This window comes from Vulpes lagopus, chromosome 18 (assembly GCF_018345385.1).
Source record: "Vulpes lagopus strain Blue_001 chromosome 18, ASM1834538v1, whole genome shotgun sequence".
NCBI classification, from domain to species: domain Eukaryota; kingdom Metazoa; phylum Chordata; class Mammalia; order Carnivora; family Canidae; genus Vulpes; species Vulpes lagopus.
In genome coordinates, this window is record NC_054841.1 from 19,015,037 (window position 1) to 19,030,300 (window position 15,264).

General features: G+C 56.6%; 1 protein-coding gene and 1 long non-coding RNA gene across 4 annotated transcripts in view; both read left to right on the forward strand.

Moving 5' to 3' along the window:
- Positions 1 to 1,671: 1,671 nt before the first annotated feature.
- MAFB (MAF bZIP transcription factor B) lies at positions 1,672 to 4,898 on the forward strand. Of its 3 annotated transcripts, XR_005984462.1 has the most exons (3): positions 1,877 to 2,844; positions 4,156 to 4,394; positions 4,497 to 4,898. XR_005984462.1 is itself a non-coding variant. In XM_041733385.1 (2 exons), exons 1-2 carry the CDS (start codon positions 1,889 to 1,891, stop codon positions 4,214 to 4,216), a joined length of 1,017 nt encoding a protein of 338 aa, XP_041589319.1. In that variant the 5' UTR covers positions 1,672 to 1,888; the 3' UTR covers positions 4,217 to 4,898. The 3 variants fall into 3 exon arrangements, 2 of the variants coding, with proteins under 2 accessions (XP_041589319.1, XP_041589318.1); XM_041733385.1 differs by having other exon boundaries at positions 1,672 to 2,844; positions 4,156 to 4,898; XM_041733384.1 differs by lacking the exon at positions 4,156 to 4,394.
- A 2,480-nt stretch (positions 4,899 to 7,378) lies between these two features.
- LOC121477714 overlaps positions 7,379 to 15,264 on the forward strand; it is a 111,285-nt gene continuing 103,399 nt past the window's right edge. The window contains exon 1 of the long non-coding RNA XR_005984342.1: positions 7,379 to 7,780. This is a non-coding gene — a long non-coding RNA (uncharacterized LOC121477714). The remainder of the gene's footprint in view (positions 7,781 to 15,264) is intronic.

Here is a 15,264-nt window from a genome sequence, read left to right on the forward strand (position 1 = left end):
GCCTGTCTCTGCACGGGTGTGGCCCACCTGACCCCTACGCGCGGTGTCAGTCGTGCTGGCTCTGCACGGGCAGCGGCCGGGACACACTCACCCAGGGCGCGCTTCTGCCTTTCGCTGCACGCGCCCAAAGCTGCAGAGCAGAAGGCGACGCGGGAGGCGGGTCGGGTCTCCGGGTACAGCGAATTTGCGATTTATCCGGTTCCTGCGCCCGGGCCGGGGGTCTCGGGAAGAGACTTTTTTCCCTCCCGGGCCATGCTGAGCCCGAGTCAGGAGGGGTACGCAGCGCCCAAGCCCCGCCCGGATGCCTCGTGCGCTGTGGGCTCCCCGTCTGCGCTCCGGGGAGGTTTCTCATCGGACAGCCCTGGGCCCCTCCGCCGTGGCCGTTCCGCTTTCAGCCGCTGGCGTACCCGGGCCCCTGACCATCCCGCGCAGGGGGCTGCCCAAGGGCATCCCGGTGTCCCTCCCGCATCCCCTCTGCCCCCTTGCCCCGAGCTGGGGCGCGCGCTAGTTTCACGCGCGGCGATCAGCGCCGAAGTCGCGGCGGGGTCCCGGGACGGGACCCGGGGACCTGCGCGTGGCTCTAGGGGAACGAGTCCTGGGCCGCGGTGCTCACACAGCCTCGGTTCTGGGCCGGCCTGGATCGGACCCGTTGGGAAGACCCGGCTGGGCGCGAGGCGTCGTCCCAGCCTGCGGGCGGCGGGCCGGGCCGGGCCGCGCCGCGCGCCTTTGCGCACAGTGGCCACTTGGAGTCGCACTTTAGGTCTGTTTGAGACGCGCGGCGGGCTGACGCCGCGATCTGCTAAATCGTTACAAAACGTTCAAACAAAAACAGGGTCGGCTCCCCAGCAGCCGAGCGCCGCCCGGAGCCCCGTCCTGAGCTGGCCTCAGCCCCAGGCCTCGGGAGCTCGCGGCTCCGCGCGTCCGGCTGGGGAGAGGAGAGGCGTTCAGCGCCCCTCGGCCGACTCCTCCCCGCTCCCGTCCTCCTTCTGCCTTTGCGGGTGGGGCGGGCGCGGGGAGCGGCGGGCCCCGGGAGTCCCGTGCCCGGCTCGGCCGCCGCACCCGCCGGGAGGGGAGCGGCCCCTGCTGGGCCCGAGGAGGGTCCCCGGGCTACGGCGCGGGTCTGAACACAACTCTTGGCGCCGCAAGCCCGGCCCCAGGACGCAAATACGCGCAGCCCCGCAGCAAGGCAGGCGGGCTCGGCTCGCACCCCCGCGGCCCACGGACCGTGCCCCACCGGCGGGGGCCGCCGCGGAACAAAGGGCCCGGGGGGTCGTCCCGGCGCTCCTCCGGGCCTCCGCGGGGCTGGCACGGGCGGGGGCGGGGGCGGGGGGCGAAGGGCAAAGAGCAGGGGAGCGCGCGCAGGGGTGAGGCGGCGGCCAGGCCCGCGGGGGGCGCGGGGGGCGGGGGGCGCGCCCCGCGGGCGAGGCGGTGGGGGCCGCGCGCAGGGGTGGGGGCTGGGCCCGGGCGCGCCGTCCCACCGGGCTCCGGCCCCCGCCAGGCCTCCGCGGCTCCCGGCGCTCCGGCCGCCAGTCAGCTGACGCGGGGGGCGGAGGAGCTGTCAGGCGCGCCCCGCCCCGCGCCGCCGGCCGCGGGGGCCGAGCAGCCATTGGCCGGCGCGCTGGGCCGCCCGGGCCCCCGCGCCCCGGTGACATCAGGAAGGCGATAAAAGGCGGCGGCGGCGGCCGACCGAGCACAGCTGCACCGCCGGGCTGCGAGCGGCTGCGACCGGGGGAGCCCGAGAGAGCAGGGGAGCCAGAGAGCGAGCGGCGGGCGCTCGGCCGGCGCCTCCCCTCCGCCCCGCCGCGCGCCGCGCTCGCTTCTCCGCCCCTCCCGGCGCGGCCCGGCCCGGCCCCGCGCGGCCCCGGCCCCGGCCCGAGCTCGGGGCGGCATGGGGCCCGAGCTGCCCACCAGCCCGCTGGCCATGGAGTACGTCAACGACTTCGACCTGCTCAAGTTCGACGTGAAGAAGGAGCCGCTGGGGCGCGCGGAGCGGCCGGGCCGGCCCTGCACGCGCCTGCAGCCCGCCGGCTCGGTGTCGTCCACCCCGCTCAGCACGCCGTGCAGCTCGGTGCCCTCGTCGCCCAGCTTCAGCCCCACCGAGCAGAAGACTCACCTGGAGGACCTGTACTGGATGGCGAGCAACTACCAGCAGATGAACCCCGAGGCGCTCAACCTGACGCCCGAGGACGCGGTGGAGGCGCTCATCGGGTCGCACCCGGTGCCGCAGCCGCTGCAGAGCTTCGACGGCTTCCGCGGCGCGCACCACCACCACCACCACCACCACCCGCACCCGCACCCGCACCACGCCTACCCGGGCGCCGGCGTGCCCCACGACGAGCTGGGCCCGCACGCGCACCCGCACCACCACCACCACCACCAAGCGTCGCCGCCGCCGTCCAGCGCCGCCAGCCCCGCGCAGCAGCTGCCCACCAGCCACCCGGGGCCCGGGCCGCACGCGGCCGCCGCGGCGACGGCGGCGGGCGGCGGCGGCAGCGTGGAGGACCGCTTCTCCGACGACCAGCTCGTGTCCATGTCCGTGCGCGAGCTGAACCGCCACCTGCGGGGCTTCACCAAGGACGAGGTGATCCGCCTGAAGCAGAAGCGGCGGACGCTGAAGAACCGGGGTTACGCCCAGTCGTGCAGGTATAAACGCGTCCAGCAGAAGCACCACCTGGAGAACGAGAAGACGCAGCTCATTCAGCAGGTGGAGCAGCTTAAGCAGGAGGTGTCCCGGCTGGCCCGCGAAAGAGACGCCTACAAGGTCAAGTGCGAGAAACTCGCCAACTCCGGCTTCAGGGAGGCGGGCTCCACCAGCGACAGCCCCTCCTCTCCCGAGTTCTTTCTGTGAGTCGTGGCGGGTCCCGGCCCCCCCCACCCCGCGCCCTTGCCCCGGCCCGGACTCCCCGTCCCGCGGTCCCGCGTCCCCAGCCCCGGACTCCCCCGGATCCCGTCCCCGCCTCGGCCCCGGCCTTGACCTGTTTGACTTGAGGGAGAGGGAGGGAGGAAGGGCGCGCGGGCCGCGGGCGACGGGAGGGCGCGCGGGCAGGCAGGGGACCTTGGCCAAGGCGAGAGCGGCGCGCGCCAGCGCCGCCTCCTAGACTCGAGCAGGGCCAGAGCCAGACGAGGGGGTGGGAAGTCCCGGAGCCACTTTTCTCCAGGCTGGAGGGCGGCGAGGCATAGTCCCGAGGAGTCGCCAAGGCCGTCGGGAGACTCCTGGCTTTCCGAACTTTGCGCGCTAAGCCGAGGCCGCTGCCTCGCGCGGCCCCGGAGCGCAGCCCTGACCAGGAGGAGAGCAGCGAGGAGAGGAGAGGAGAGGAGAGGAGAGGGACCCTGGCGTCCCGGCAGGCGCGAGGCGAGGCTGAGCGAAGGAAGGAAGGAAGGACAGACGGACCTGTCCGTCCAGGGTCCGGAGAACACTGGCTCTCAGCCCCGAGACGCGCGCGGGCCTCAGTTAGGACGTTCTGCGCGCAATTCTCATCAGTTTTATTGCCTGCTCGATTATATAGAAAAAAAAATACGAAAATCTGCATTAAAAATATTAATCCTGCATGCTGGACATGTATGGTAATAATTTCTATTTTGTACCATTTTCTTGTTTAACTTTAGCATGTTGTTGATCATGGATCATAACCCCCTTGTTTCTTTGAGTGAGAAGGGATCGCAGTTCAGAAACTCCGGCGGCTGCTTTGCCGGGTTTCAGTCCCGGCTGTCGGCTTGTAAATACCCGCCCCGCCAAACCGCTTAGAGAACATGGCAGCAAGCAGAGTGTCTTCGTTTGGGTTTATTATTATTATGGCATTATATTTTGTAAGTAAAAAAAAAAAAAAAAGTTCTGGGCATTTTGCATCAGAAAACAACTTTGTCTTGGGGCACCCTTGGAAGTTGCATGTGTTCTCCCCTTTCCTGTCTCCATTCGGTCCCCCTGTCCCTTCCACTTGAGTTTTTCCATTTTGTTGGTGTTGAAAGAAAGAGGACTCTGGGGTCCCAGCTCCTGGGTACCAGGGCAGGGCAGCTGCGGACTTCCCCGCACCCCAGAGCCAGCCAGGAATATCTTCACTCCCACCTCATCTTTTCGCTAAAATGGACACCCCTAACAAGAAACGAAAGGAAAACAGATCTTATTTGCCTTTTTAATGCCATCCAAATCGCCCCCAGGATCCCTTCAGAAGCCTCCAGGCTCATGCTAATTGCTGTGGCTGCAGTGCTCTTCGGGTGAGCGGGCTTGGCCAGCCCTGACACTGCCCAGTGGTGACCTAAACTTGTGTTGAACCAACCGCCACACTCAGAAAGTACCGGAAACCCAAACATTTGGCAAGGAATTTTGCAACTTTCAAGCGCGTCCTTTAGACCCAACACGTTATGTGTGTTTCTTTCCCTGCTTTTTGAGATAGCAGGTGAGTTATTGGTGGTGTTTCCCTCCTACCCCCCTTCAGTTGTATAGTAGTTATAGGGAAAATCTGGGTGTTTTTCTTTATTACTTTTTTTTTTTCCTGCAGGTCAGTAAAAGGATTTAAGTTGCACTGACAAAAATACCAAAATGAAAGCGTATTTTTTAGTTTCCATTTGAAATTGCTGGCGCTGCTGGCCGGATGCATTTTTTGAGTTTGTATTAGTTGATAAATTAACAGTAATAACAAGATTGTATGAACCGCATGGTGCTTGCAGTTTTAAATATTGTGGATATTCGTCCTGCATCAGAAACGAGCTTCGGTTTTTACGGATTCAACTGTGTTGAAATCAAATTTGCTGCAACAGAAATTTGTTTTTATTTCATGTAAAATAAGGGATCAATTTCAAACCCTGCTTATGATATGAAAATATTAAAACCTAGTCTATTGTAGTTTTATTCAGACTGGTTTCTGTTTTTTGGTTATTAAAATGGTTTCCTATTTTGCTTATTAAAACCATGGAAATGGTGTTTATTTAGAGGATTCTGCGTTCGCCTGACTTTGACTTTCTTCTCTTGCTTTTTTAAGAGTTGCATCAATTTGGGGACACTCTCACCCTCCCTGGCCAATGGAGAAACAGACCAAGTCTGGGCAAATCTCTCCCTTGCTTGTGAGTGTGTACGTACATGAGCCTCAAATGTGTTTCTGATTCTCACTCTAGGTAGAGACTCCCATTCAGGAGCTGGTTTGTGAGCTGAGGGGGGCGGGGCACACTTCTTTGGGGCTTTCAGACTTGGGGATGAGGACCAGCCTGCTAGCCTGCCGGCTCTGAGGTAGAGATTGGCTGACCCCAAGCAGCCAGGAGCCCCCTGATAGGGAAGCAGGGTCTTTTTTGGCCATCAACAAAGACAGTTGGTCCTATCACTCTGGCCACTCCACCTGGGCTGGAAGGCTCTCGACTTTCTCTTGCCCAGTTCGTCTTGCTGCCCAGAGCAAGGATGCCTGTCTGCCCTGAGTGGAGGCCTATGCCCCATCACCCAGGGCTTGCAGAAGCAAGTGGAATCCAGCACAGGTCTTGGGGCAGAAGGCCCTTCAGACAGGAAGCCCTTCCTCATGGACCTGTTTTTGGGGGGTGGTGTGCCCTGGGCACACATGCCTCTCAGGCCACTCAGACCTGGAACCCTCAGACCCACAGAAGAGCACTGCATGGCTGGACAGGGATTTCAGTGACCCTCCAGACTGGGGGCAAGAAGGGGCTTGGGGCATCATTTTGATACAGCGACTCTGACTGCAGACTGGGAGCTGGGCCCAATACCTTTCCTTTCCTTTTCCAGATTCTTAGAAGAGTCAAGGTGTCCCGCCTAGGTTACTCCAAACCCCTTCAGCCTTCTCCATATCCTGCCTATAATTTAGAGTTGGCTTCAGACATTCCTGAGAGTTGGAGTGGGATTCCCACCGTTCCTCACATCCCTCCCGGATCCAGAAGGCTTCTCTGCTCCTTTGGCAATGGAAGTCTTCCAGCAGTCTTCCAGCCCTGGGGTTCTCTGGCCCAGAGTTCCTAACATGGAACTTCGGGACCTGAATGGGGAGATGTAAAAAACCCGGCTGCAGAGCCCCCAGCCGGGAACTAGAGTTAGAAAGAACAGAGAGAAAGAAGGGAAGGCTGAAACTAGCAGGGAATAGCTTTTGGCTCAGGATCGCTGGAATCCTGGGGGTGGTGGTTGGGGTCTGGTAGAGACAGACCAGGGAAAAGGCCCAAAAGTAAGGATGCAAACACTAGCAGCAGTGATTTACATTTAACAGTGCTTTGGTGTTGTTTAGTAGAAGTCAGAGGTTCTGGCTTGAATTAAATTCCAAGGCCCAGTTCATTTCACTAACCCAAAGATGTGCCGGGCACAGAAGTCTTTGGCTGTGATCGGGGAGGAGGATGGTGGCTGAATTTGGCTGTGAAGTAGCTCTACCCGAGTGCGCACCAATGAGGGAGCAAGGGGGTACGATTAGTTGGGTAGTTGTGCGTACAAGTGCACACGTACAAACTTGATAAGAGCATGCCCACGTGTACAAGTGTATCCCCTGTGGGGCGAAAGAAGGCTCGGCCAGGCTGAGCACCAGAAGAACCCCCTGCTGCATGGATCTGGAGACCAAGATCGCCTTGATTCCTTGTGGTGGAGGTTTGACTCCCTTTGGAATAATCCCGAGAGGACTGGCATCTCCCACTTCTAGAGTCTCCTGGCCTCTCTGCTAGAAACAGCCTCTCCAACGCAAACTCCAAGGCATTGGTTTCCCTTCTCCAGAGCACAGAAACACAGACACCAAGCCAGTGAGGCCAGCATCTAGAATGACACCGTGGGTCAGGCCGTTTCAAAGCGACCCATTGCATCTCTGAGAAGCTGACCACCACACCACGTAGTCCCAGTGACACACTGACACACAGACACCCAGACGCACAGACACCCCATCCAGCACCCACACGGTGTGCCCTTGCAGGCGCTCTCAATCCAGGCACCAACCCATTATTTGAGCGCCAGTTGGCCCGGGACGCACGCAGGGCAGAGCCGGCAGCGCACGGGAGGAGGCCGGGACCTCGAGAGGCTCTGGGGCGGGCAAGCCCCGGCTGCGCGTCTCAGCCCGCAGCCCGCCGTCCCGACCCGCCGCGACCGGCAGAGCCGGCGCCCGCGAGCTCAGGAGGAGCGCACGGGGTCCCGAGGCCGTCCGGGCCGCCCCTGCCCGCCCCGCGGCGCCCTGCAGCCCGCGGGCTCCTAGGCGGCCCCCGAGGCCCGCGGGCCCCTGGCGATCCTCCGCGACCCCGGGGCAAGATCCTCCAGCGCCGGGAGCCTCCCAGGCCAGTGCGCATCCCCAGGGAACAGGCCTGCGCCCGCACCGGGGGACCCACGCCGGCTCACACACACACACACACACACACACACACACACACACACACACACACACACACACGGCGACGCACGCGGGGGCGCACGCGGGGGCACAGGCGGACCCCGGGACGGTGGATCGCTCCAGGCCGGTCCCGGCTGGAGGAGCGCCCCCCACCCCCTGCCCCACGCCGCCCTCGGGCCTTGCGACCCCCGCTTGGCACGGTTGTGCGGGAGGCTGGGGATGGGCCGCCGCCAGGGGATGGCGAGGGGTCGGGGATGGCGCTGGGCGCGCCGACCCGGGAGCCCCGGTCCCGACCCGCGCCGCAGCGGTGGCGGCGTCCGCCCGGCTCCGCGGTCTCCCGCGTCCTCACTCTGGCCTTTCCCTTCCCCGCAGCCCTTCCCTGGTAAACTCTTCACTTCGGAAAACTTTCTCCCCACGTCTTGGCTCCCCGTCCCTTCTTCCCTACCTCCAGGCGCAGCCTGGCGACCGGAGCTCCGGCTGCGGGCTCCAGGTGTCCGGTAAGTGCGGGAGCGGCGCGGGCCTGGGCCTGGGCTCTGGAGCCCCGGGGCTCTGCCGGCTGCCCTGGGCTCCCGCCCTGTGGGCTGCGACGGACCCCCCAGCCTTCCCTCCCCTCTCCCCCCGACCGCGACCGCGGCAGCGGGGCTGGTGGGGACTGACGTGGTCAGAGCTGGGTCCCGCTGGCCAGAGGGCCGCGCGGCTGTCCGGGGGTGCAGGAGCCGGGGAAGCCGCCGGCCCTCGACCCAGACCTCCCATTTGGTCACCGCCCGGCTTCCTGCGGCCCAGGGTCTCTGGGCATTTTTGTGGCAGGTGGAAACCCCCCCTCCTGTCGGGGGTGCCCACCTCCCTCCCACCCACACTCCAGCTGCGCCTGTCCTCCGAGGCTCAGAGTGGAGCTGCACACAGGAGCACAGCAGCATGGTCCTTTGGCTCCCCCCACACCCCACTAAAGCTACAGTTTCAGTCAGGCCAGGCCAACCCCCCACTCCCCCACCCACCCACCCCTACTCCTCCAGTTCTTTCTCTGTGGGCCCCCGGGGAAACAGCTGGGTTTAGAGATTCCACTGGGTCCCTTGCACGCTTAGAGATGCAAATCCCGCCTCAGAGCCCCTCTGTTTTCAGAAAGGAAAACCCAGAACTGGCTTCTTGCGTAACCCGTAACCCTTCCCCGTACAGCTGGCTGTCTGGTGGCCTGGCCTCTTCTCCCAGAGATAGTACTGTTTGGATTTGTTACATAAGGAAGGGAGGATTAGAGGTTTACTCTGCCCCACCTCCCCCCACCAAAATAAAAGTCTTCAAAGGGTGCCTTTTGCAGACAGAGTCTTTTCCATCAGCAGCCCTCCTAAAAAAAAGTCAGTCCCGTTAGGAGAGCTGCTCCCAAGCTTGGGCCCAGCACAGTACCCTCCGGAGACATGCTAGCTTGCAGCAAAGGGAGAGTCCTTGGTCCACGCTGGACCTGGTGGGCGGAAGAAGCCACCATAAGACTTCCCAGGCTGGAGCTGGTGTGGAGGTCTAGCTTCCTGTTAGAGAAGGCTGCTGCCTCTGCTGCTGCTGTTGCTGCTGCTGCTGCTGCTGCTGCTGGAATTTCCTCCCTTCTGCTCCAGGGAGCAGGCGTCCAGGCCACAGAGAGCAGTCCTTTCAGCTGGGGAGCACACATTCTCTGGGCCTTGCACACCTGCACCATGCTCTGCATGCCTTTTCCATGGATCATCCTAATATCTTAATGCCCTTCTCCATTGTGCTGCACGTATTATCCTAAAAGATGCATTTAGATAAGAGAATCAGAGTTCGCTGTTCTCACTTCCAAGAAATTAAATGCCGGAGCTAAGTTGCCGCTCCAATTTGGAAAACCACCTAAATTATTGATAAGGGTTTGTTCCGAAGCACAACTCCGTGTTAGCTGCCCTTCTGCATTCTTTGCATGTGAAGTTGTTTTCCTATTAAATAACAGCTGCTTGTTACACATTCTTTTTTATTTGTATCAAAAGGAGGATCCTGTCCTTAGGCTGGGGTGAGGGTGGTGTGGTGCGGGGGTGGGGCGGATGGACAGCCACTGAGGCCAGCTGAGGCAATAGGAGGAGGCCTGGTACTTTCTGAGAAGTCAGTTTCAGTGTGAGAAGGGGGCAGAAGTGCACAAATTCAAAATTTATGTTGCCACGCTTTCCCTTGTAGAATTGAGCTCTGCATTTTACTAGGGTTTGCACTCCTTCCAGTAAATAGATGGGAGTGGGGGTGAGGGAGGGGAAACCTGGAGGGTGCTCTTTGCTCCTTTCAGAGCTGGAGAGAGCAAGGCAGGCATGGGGCCTGGCCTGTGACCTCCATCGGGAATCAGGAGCTCACTTTTCAGGTCCCCTTGTTTCTCCTGATGTCACTTTCACTGCCTTGACCCTGCCAGGGTTACCTGCACCTGTTTCCCACCAAGGTGGGGCCCCTGGGCCAGGATGGATCTGGGGACTCAGCTCTGCTTTCCCTGAGTGGGCAGCAAAGGGCTTCACTTCTCAACACAGGGCTTACATCTTTCCTCTTTTATGTCCTGGGAGCTGGAGCCTGGTACATATGTCCCTTTCCACTGACCAGGGGCAACCAGGTCACAGAGCACAAGAGGTGTGGTCAAATCATGAGGTTAGTCCTGTCATGACGTTTCACTGAACTCTGATATGTGGATTACTATTGTCCATGCAGATCCGAGATGGATAGGTAGGCCCAGGGTAGGCACCTCCAGGGTCACCCCGTGGAGGATCTAAAATTTGAATGCCAACCTATCTGATATCAAAATTTGTTTTTTTTGGCACCAAACTCCACCAAGTTCACAATCTCTTATCTGAAACACCTGGGGGGACGGGGAACTTGGGGAAAATTCCTTTCTAATTCCCCTTGCATGGGGTAGTCATTTCTTGGGGGTGTGATTACTGTTTTCCATCCATGAGACTTCCTGCCCAGACACAGAGATGGGCAGTGGGCACTTGGAGATCCAGTGGGACAAATATGACAAGGGGGTTGGAGGGAATCTCTGTCTCCCGTTTCAATCTCTCACAGAGAAGCCAGCAGCTTAGGGTGGTCCTGGTGTGTGTGTGTGTGTGTGTGTGTGTGTGTGTATGTGTGGGGGGGGGTGGGGGAGGCCCACTTGGGTGTTGCTAGCTTGTGATACTGGTGCTTTTCATAATTAATTAACAGACCCCTCACCTTTCATCTGTTCTCAGTTGAACTTTTCAGTAAATGGATCATAATCAGCAGAGCAAGTGTCTCCAGAAGCAGCAGCCTCTAGGTGAGGCAGTTCTGATGGAATCATCCTTAGTTTAACCATAGCTGTTTCTGGTGTGGTGTGGAAACGTTGGACCAGCACATAGATACAGACACATGCATAAACACGCAGGCAACTCATGTTTATATGCACGGAGGCAGGCATGAAGGTACACACACTTAAACCCACATGTACTTATCTGCTATATATATATATATATATACCCTCTCACACAGCATGTGCAAAATGTGCACACTTATGCATATACCTGTGTGGATTTACACTTACACTGAACCACAATGATTATGTATGTATGAACTCTCACAAAATGCGCATGGGTCCATGTCCATCTTTGTATGCTCACATGCACAGACGTACGTGCGTTGTGTGTTGAACACTGGCCCTCACATTCATTCACACACAAGCACTGTGTAACGAGTGAAATGTGGCACTGGCAGGGTTAATGGAGGCCCAGGCTCCCATAAATATTTATATGAAGCACTCAGGATCTCAAAGTGAGAGAGGAGAGCTCGCCCCACCAGTCCCTGTAAATCACGCAGCTGCTGCGTGTTACCTGTCAGATCCCGGCTGTGCGATCGGACTTGCTCTATGAGGGTGATCACATACGTGCTGGTGCACATGGCCCTCTCCGCGCCTACTCAGACATCCCAGCAAACGTACTTAGGTTGGTCCCCACTCCCAGGATTCTTCTGCGAGCTTCAAAAGGAAGCATTTCAATGCGGCTGCTTCTGCAGGTGCAGAGTTGAAGGGGGAGCAAAAGCTTTGTCATTATCTGAGACTTGCTTCCTCCCGTGGAGCCAGAAGTTATCCAGACAGCACGTGGGAGCAAGAGCGAGGTGGGGCTCCCGGGCCGATCCAGGTTTGCCACAGCCGGGCCTCCAGCTTCTGTCGCTGCTCTGACCCACCTAAACTTTGGGTCCCAGGGGCCTACGGTTCCACTTCTCCACAGCTACTGTGATCCTATGTTCGGTGAAAACTCTGCTTCCAGTCCTGCCACCCAAGACTATTCATTCAATCACCAAACAAATATTTGTTGTTTCTTCCATGTGCCAGGCATTGTGCTAGATGTTGGCAATATAACGGTGAGCAAACCCCAAAATCATCCCAGTGAACAAATCCTCATGGACTTTACAGTCTAGCAGGAGAGCGAGTGAGCAGTTAGTTCTTAAACGAATCGGTGTACAGTTTCAAAAGGAGAAAGCAAGCTGGACCTCTGAGAGCATCTATACTACAATGAAGCAGACATAGACTGGGGAAAGAGTGGTCGGGGAGGGCTTCCTGGAGGAGGTGATATTTGTGCTAAGATATGAAGCCTGAATAGGCGTTACTCAAGTCAAATGGGTAGGAGAAGAACATTCTGGGTCTAAATTTCTTTCTGGAATAAGCTGATTATTCTCTTTGCATAGGATATGTGCTTGAGCTCTTCCTCTACCAGAGTCATCTTCCCCCAGATAAAGCCACGGCAACCTCCCTCACCCCCTTTACCTCCTTGCTCAGATCTATCTCACCTTGATGAGGCTTACCCTGACCAGCCTACCTGATGTAGCATCCTGATCCCTCCCTGGGCACCCCCCGTTTTTAAAGATTTTATTTATTTATTCTTGAGAGACACACAGAGAGAGATAGAGGCAGAGAGAGGAGCAGGCTCCATGCAGGGAGCCCGACGCGGGACTCGATCCGGGGACTCCAGGATCACGCCCTGGGCCAAAGCAGGCACTAAACCACTGAGCCACCAGGGTTGCCCCCTGGACCTTCTGATCAGCCTTATTCTGCTCTGCTGTTCCTAGTCTTCTCTCCTCCTGCCCCACCCCCTCATAGTGCTAATCACCTTGGAGCACTGGATTATTTATTCATCTATTGCTTACTTCCTGCTTTTTTCCTGCCAGTGCATGAGCTCTGTGAGGTCCGTGTCTGATGGCTGTTTTGTTCACTAATGTTCCTACATGAGTGGTACCTGGCACTTGGTAAGACCCCAATAATCCAGTAATTGGTAGAATGACTATGTGTTGAGTAAAATGTATTTAAAGAGGAAAGGGGTAATTTCTGCCGAAGCATGGCTTGAAGTTCCTGGCTATTTGTCTATCGTATCTTATCTATCTCTATCTATTATCTATCATCTATATCTATCTAGTTTTTTGATATTCCTTAAAATACAAACTGCTAATTTTTTAAAAAAAGATTGTTTGCATATCATCCCCCAAAGTCTTGTATCCCTCAGTGGTACACTTTGGGACACATCCTGGTATCTGGTCTGACATGAGAGGCAGGTTGGGAAGCCCTGGGGTGGGACAGTAGAGCAGAAGGTCGGGGGGGGGGGCGAGTGGGGGGGCAGCAGAACAGAGCTTAGTATCATTGTTTCTCCTTAGATTCTTTGTGGGTCTATGAAGAGAAAAAGCCAGGGGTGGGTGGATCAGAGATGAGTCTGGTTGTGATTCAGGGAGCAGGGAAGGAACTAGCTTGCCTCCTGTTTCTGACCACCCTCCCTTCCTCAATTTATCCACAACCCCCCCACACTCTAATCTCAGGCAGAAAAAAAAAAAGCTCCTCTTCTCTGTTGCTTTCTGTGCTGAGAAGAAAGCCTCCTAAATACTTTGTCCCCTTGACAAGTTATTTTTAAAAAGAAATAATGTCTCTAAATCTAACATTTGTGATGATTTTTTTTTTAAAGAAAACACTCCACAAATCAACAGCTTTCTTGTTTTAAGCAATTGCTAGGGTTTGGAGAGCAGGCTGCTTGGTAAACACACTTGGTAAACATCCAGAAAAGATTGTATTCAGTGTCCTCAAGTCAAAATCAACCTTCCCCAAGCTCCTGCTTTGTGTTTCATTGATGCAGGAAGAGGCTTTCTAAAAGTGGCACGCAGATGAAGAGAGGTTGACACGGTTCCCGAGGACATTTCTTGTGCAAAATCGGGGCTGGGAAATGGAAACACATCTGTGAACAGCCCCCGACCCCACCCCACTCCTTTGCCTTCTTCATGACTTTTGGTTCTTTACCTCACGCTGGAAGGGATGAGGCATCAGGGCCATTTGACAGCTAGGTAAATAGAGTCAGGGGACTCCTGTTTCCAAGCGAAGCTGGGAGAGAGTGTGTGTTCAGGTGGCAGCTGATACCACTGGCAAGTGAGCTCCTCCAAGTCCGTGTTCTAGTTCTTGAGAAATAAGCCGATTTCTTGGGGGCAGATCTGCTTTCATATCCCCTCTGTGATGCATGCTTCTGGCTTTTTCCACCACCGCACCTTCGTTTGGAATGTCCCCACTTCGTTCTGGGTCAGTTCCCAGAGTCTCATAAACTTGCCTTCCAGGCCCCACCCCAGACTGGCCCCTCTCAGACTGCCAGGGTCCTCCTCCAAAAACTTACCTCTGGTCTCGTCACTGTCTTATTGGCAAAATCAACAGCCCACTAGTTTGTCTTTGCTCCGGAAGAGAGCAGTGTTCCAAATTTCAGTTCCACCTAAACCGTGGCTTCGGCAGGCCAAGATGCTGAGCCAGATCCTGAGGCGATTTAGGGAAGGTCAGAGGGCAGAAGCAAAGCACAGAGGCCCCTGGGAAGAGTCTGTCCTGGCCCTCAGATGAAAACCTCAAATGGAACCCATATTTTCCTGCCTGTCCAGATTCTGTCTCCTTTAGAGTCAGCAGAGAGTGACCGCTCCCTGGGTTTTATACTTTTATATAGTAGGAAAGTCACAGCTCAGTGGGATTACGGACTTCATAGATCTAAAAGACTTTCCTTTTGCTGGAGATTTCTAAAAACAGGTCGGCTGCATCCTATTCTCTTGGGTGGCCCTCCTTCCTTACTCTGTTTGCCTGAGGAAGAAGAGTATACCAGAAAACCAAGAAAGGTCCAGAAGTCCTGCTTGCAAAGAGGAGAAGCATTAGTTTGAACCTGGTTAAAATTGTTGCTGTGTGGTAGATGCACTCTGTGGATTACAGACCTGGGAGCCTGAAGCTGGTTCTTGGCATGCTGCCAGGGCATATTTTTAAAGTGATGGTTCGTTGGTAGTAAACACACTTGGTGAGTAGTGGGACCCAGAATGGGATCACTGGGAGCATACTACATCGGACTCCTCCTGCTTCCATCTTTGAGAGGTAGACCAGGGCCTCTGGCCTCTCAGCTCCTTATGCGACCTTTCCATATGCCTAGCAGTTAAGCGTTTCTCAACTATTAATTCATGGAACCCTTACACTTTCTCTATGAGCCAAGGGGGATAGCGCTATCCCCATTTGCTGGATGAGGAAACTGGAATTATCACAGAGAGGTTGAACAACTTGTCCAAGGTTGCACAGCTAGTAAGTGGCAGTGCTGGGATTCAAATGCGGGCTGTCTAATCTAGAGTCTGTGCTTTTGACTCTAATACTCTTGGGCCTGGGGGATGGATGATGGGTGAAGTAGAATTTGTAACTGGCTGAAAAATGTTTCTAGAATTTTATTCAGTGGAGACTTGACTCTGAGAGGACAGCACCCCCCACTCCTCCAGACCACTCTGCACCATCCTTTTGAGCCACCTGTTCTCCACTGGGGATATTCCTTTTTTTAAAAAATCTTTTTATTGAAGTAAAATTAACACATAACTTTATATTAATTTCAGGTGTACAATATAATGATTCAGTATTTGTTGATACTACAAATGATATTACAAAATGATCACTATAGTAAGTCTAGTGAACATCTGTCACCATACGTACTTATAATTTTTTTGGCGGGGGGATGAGGAGAGAGTT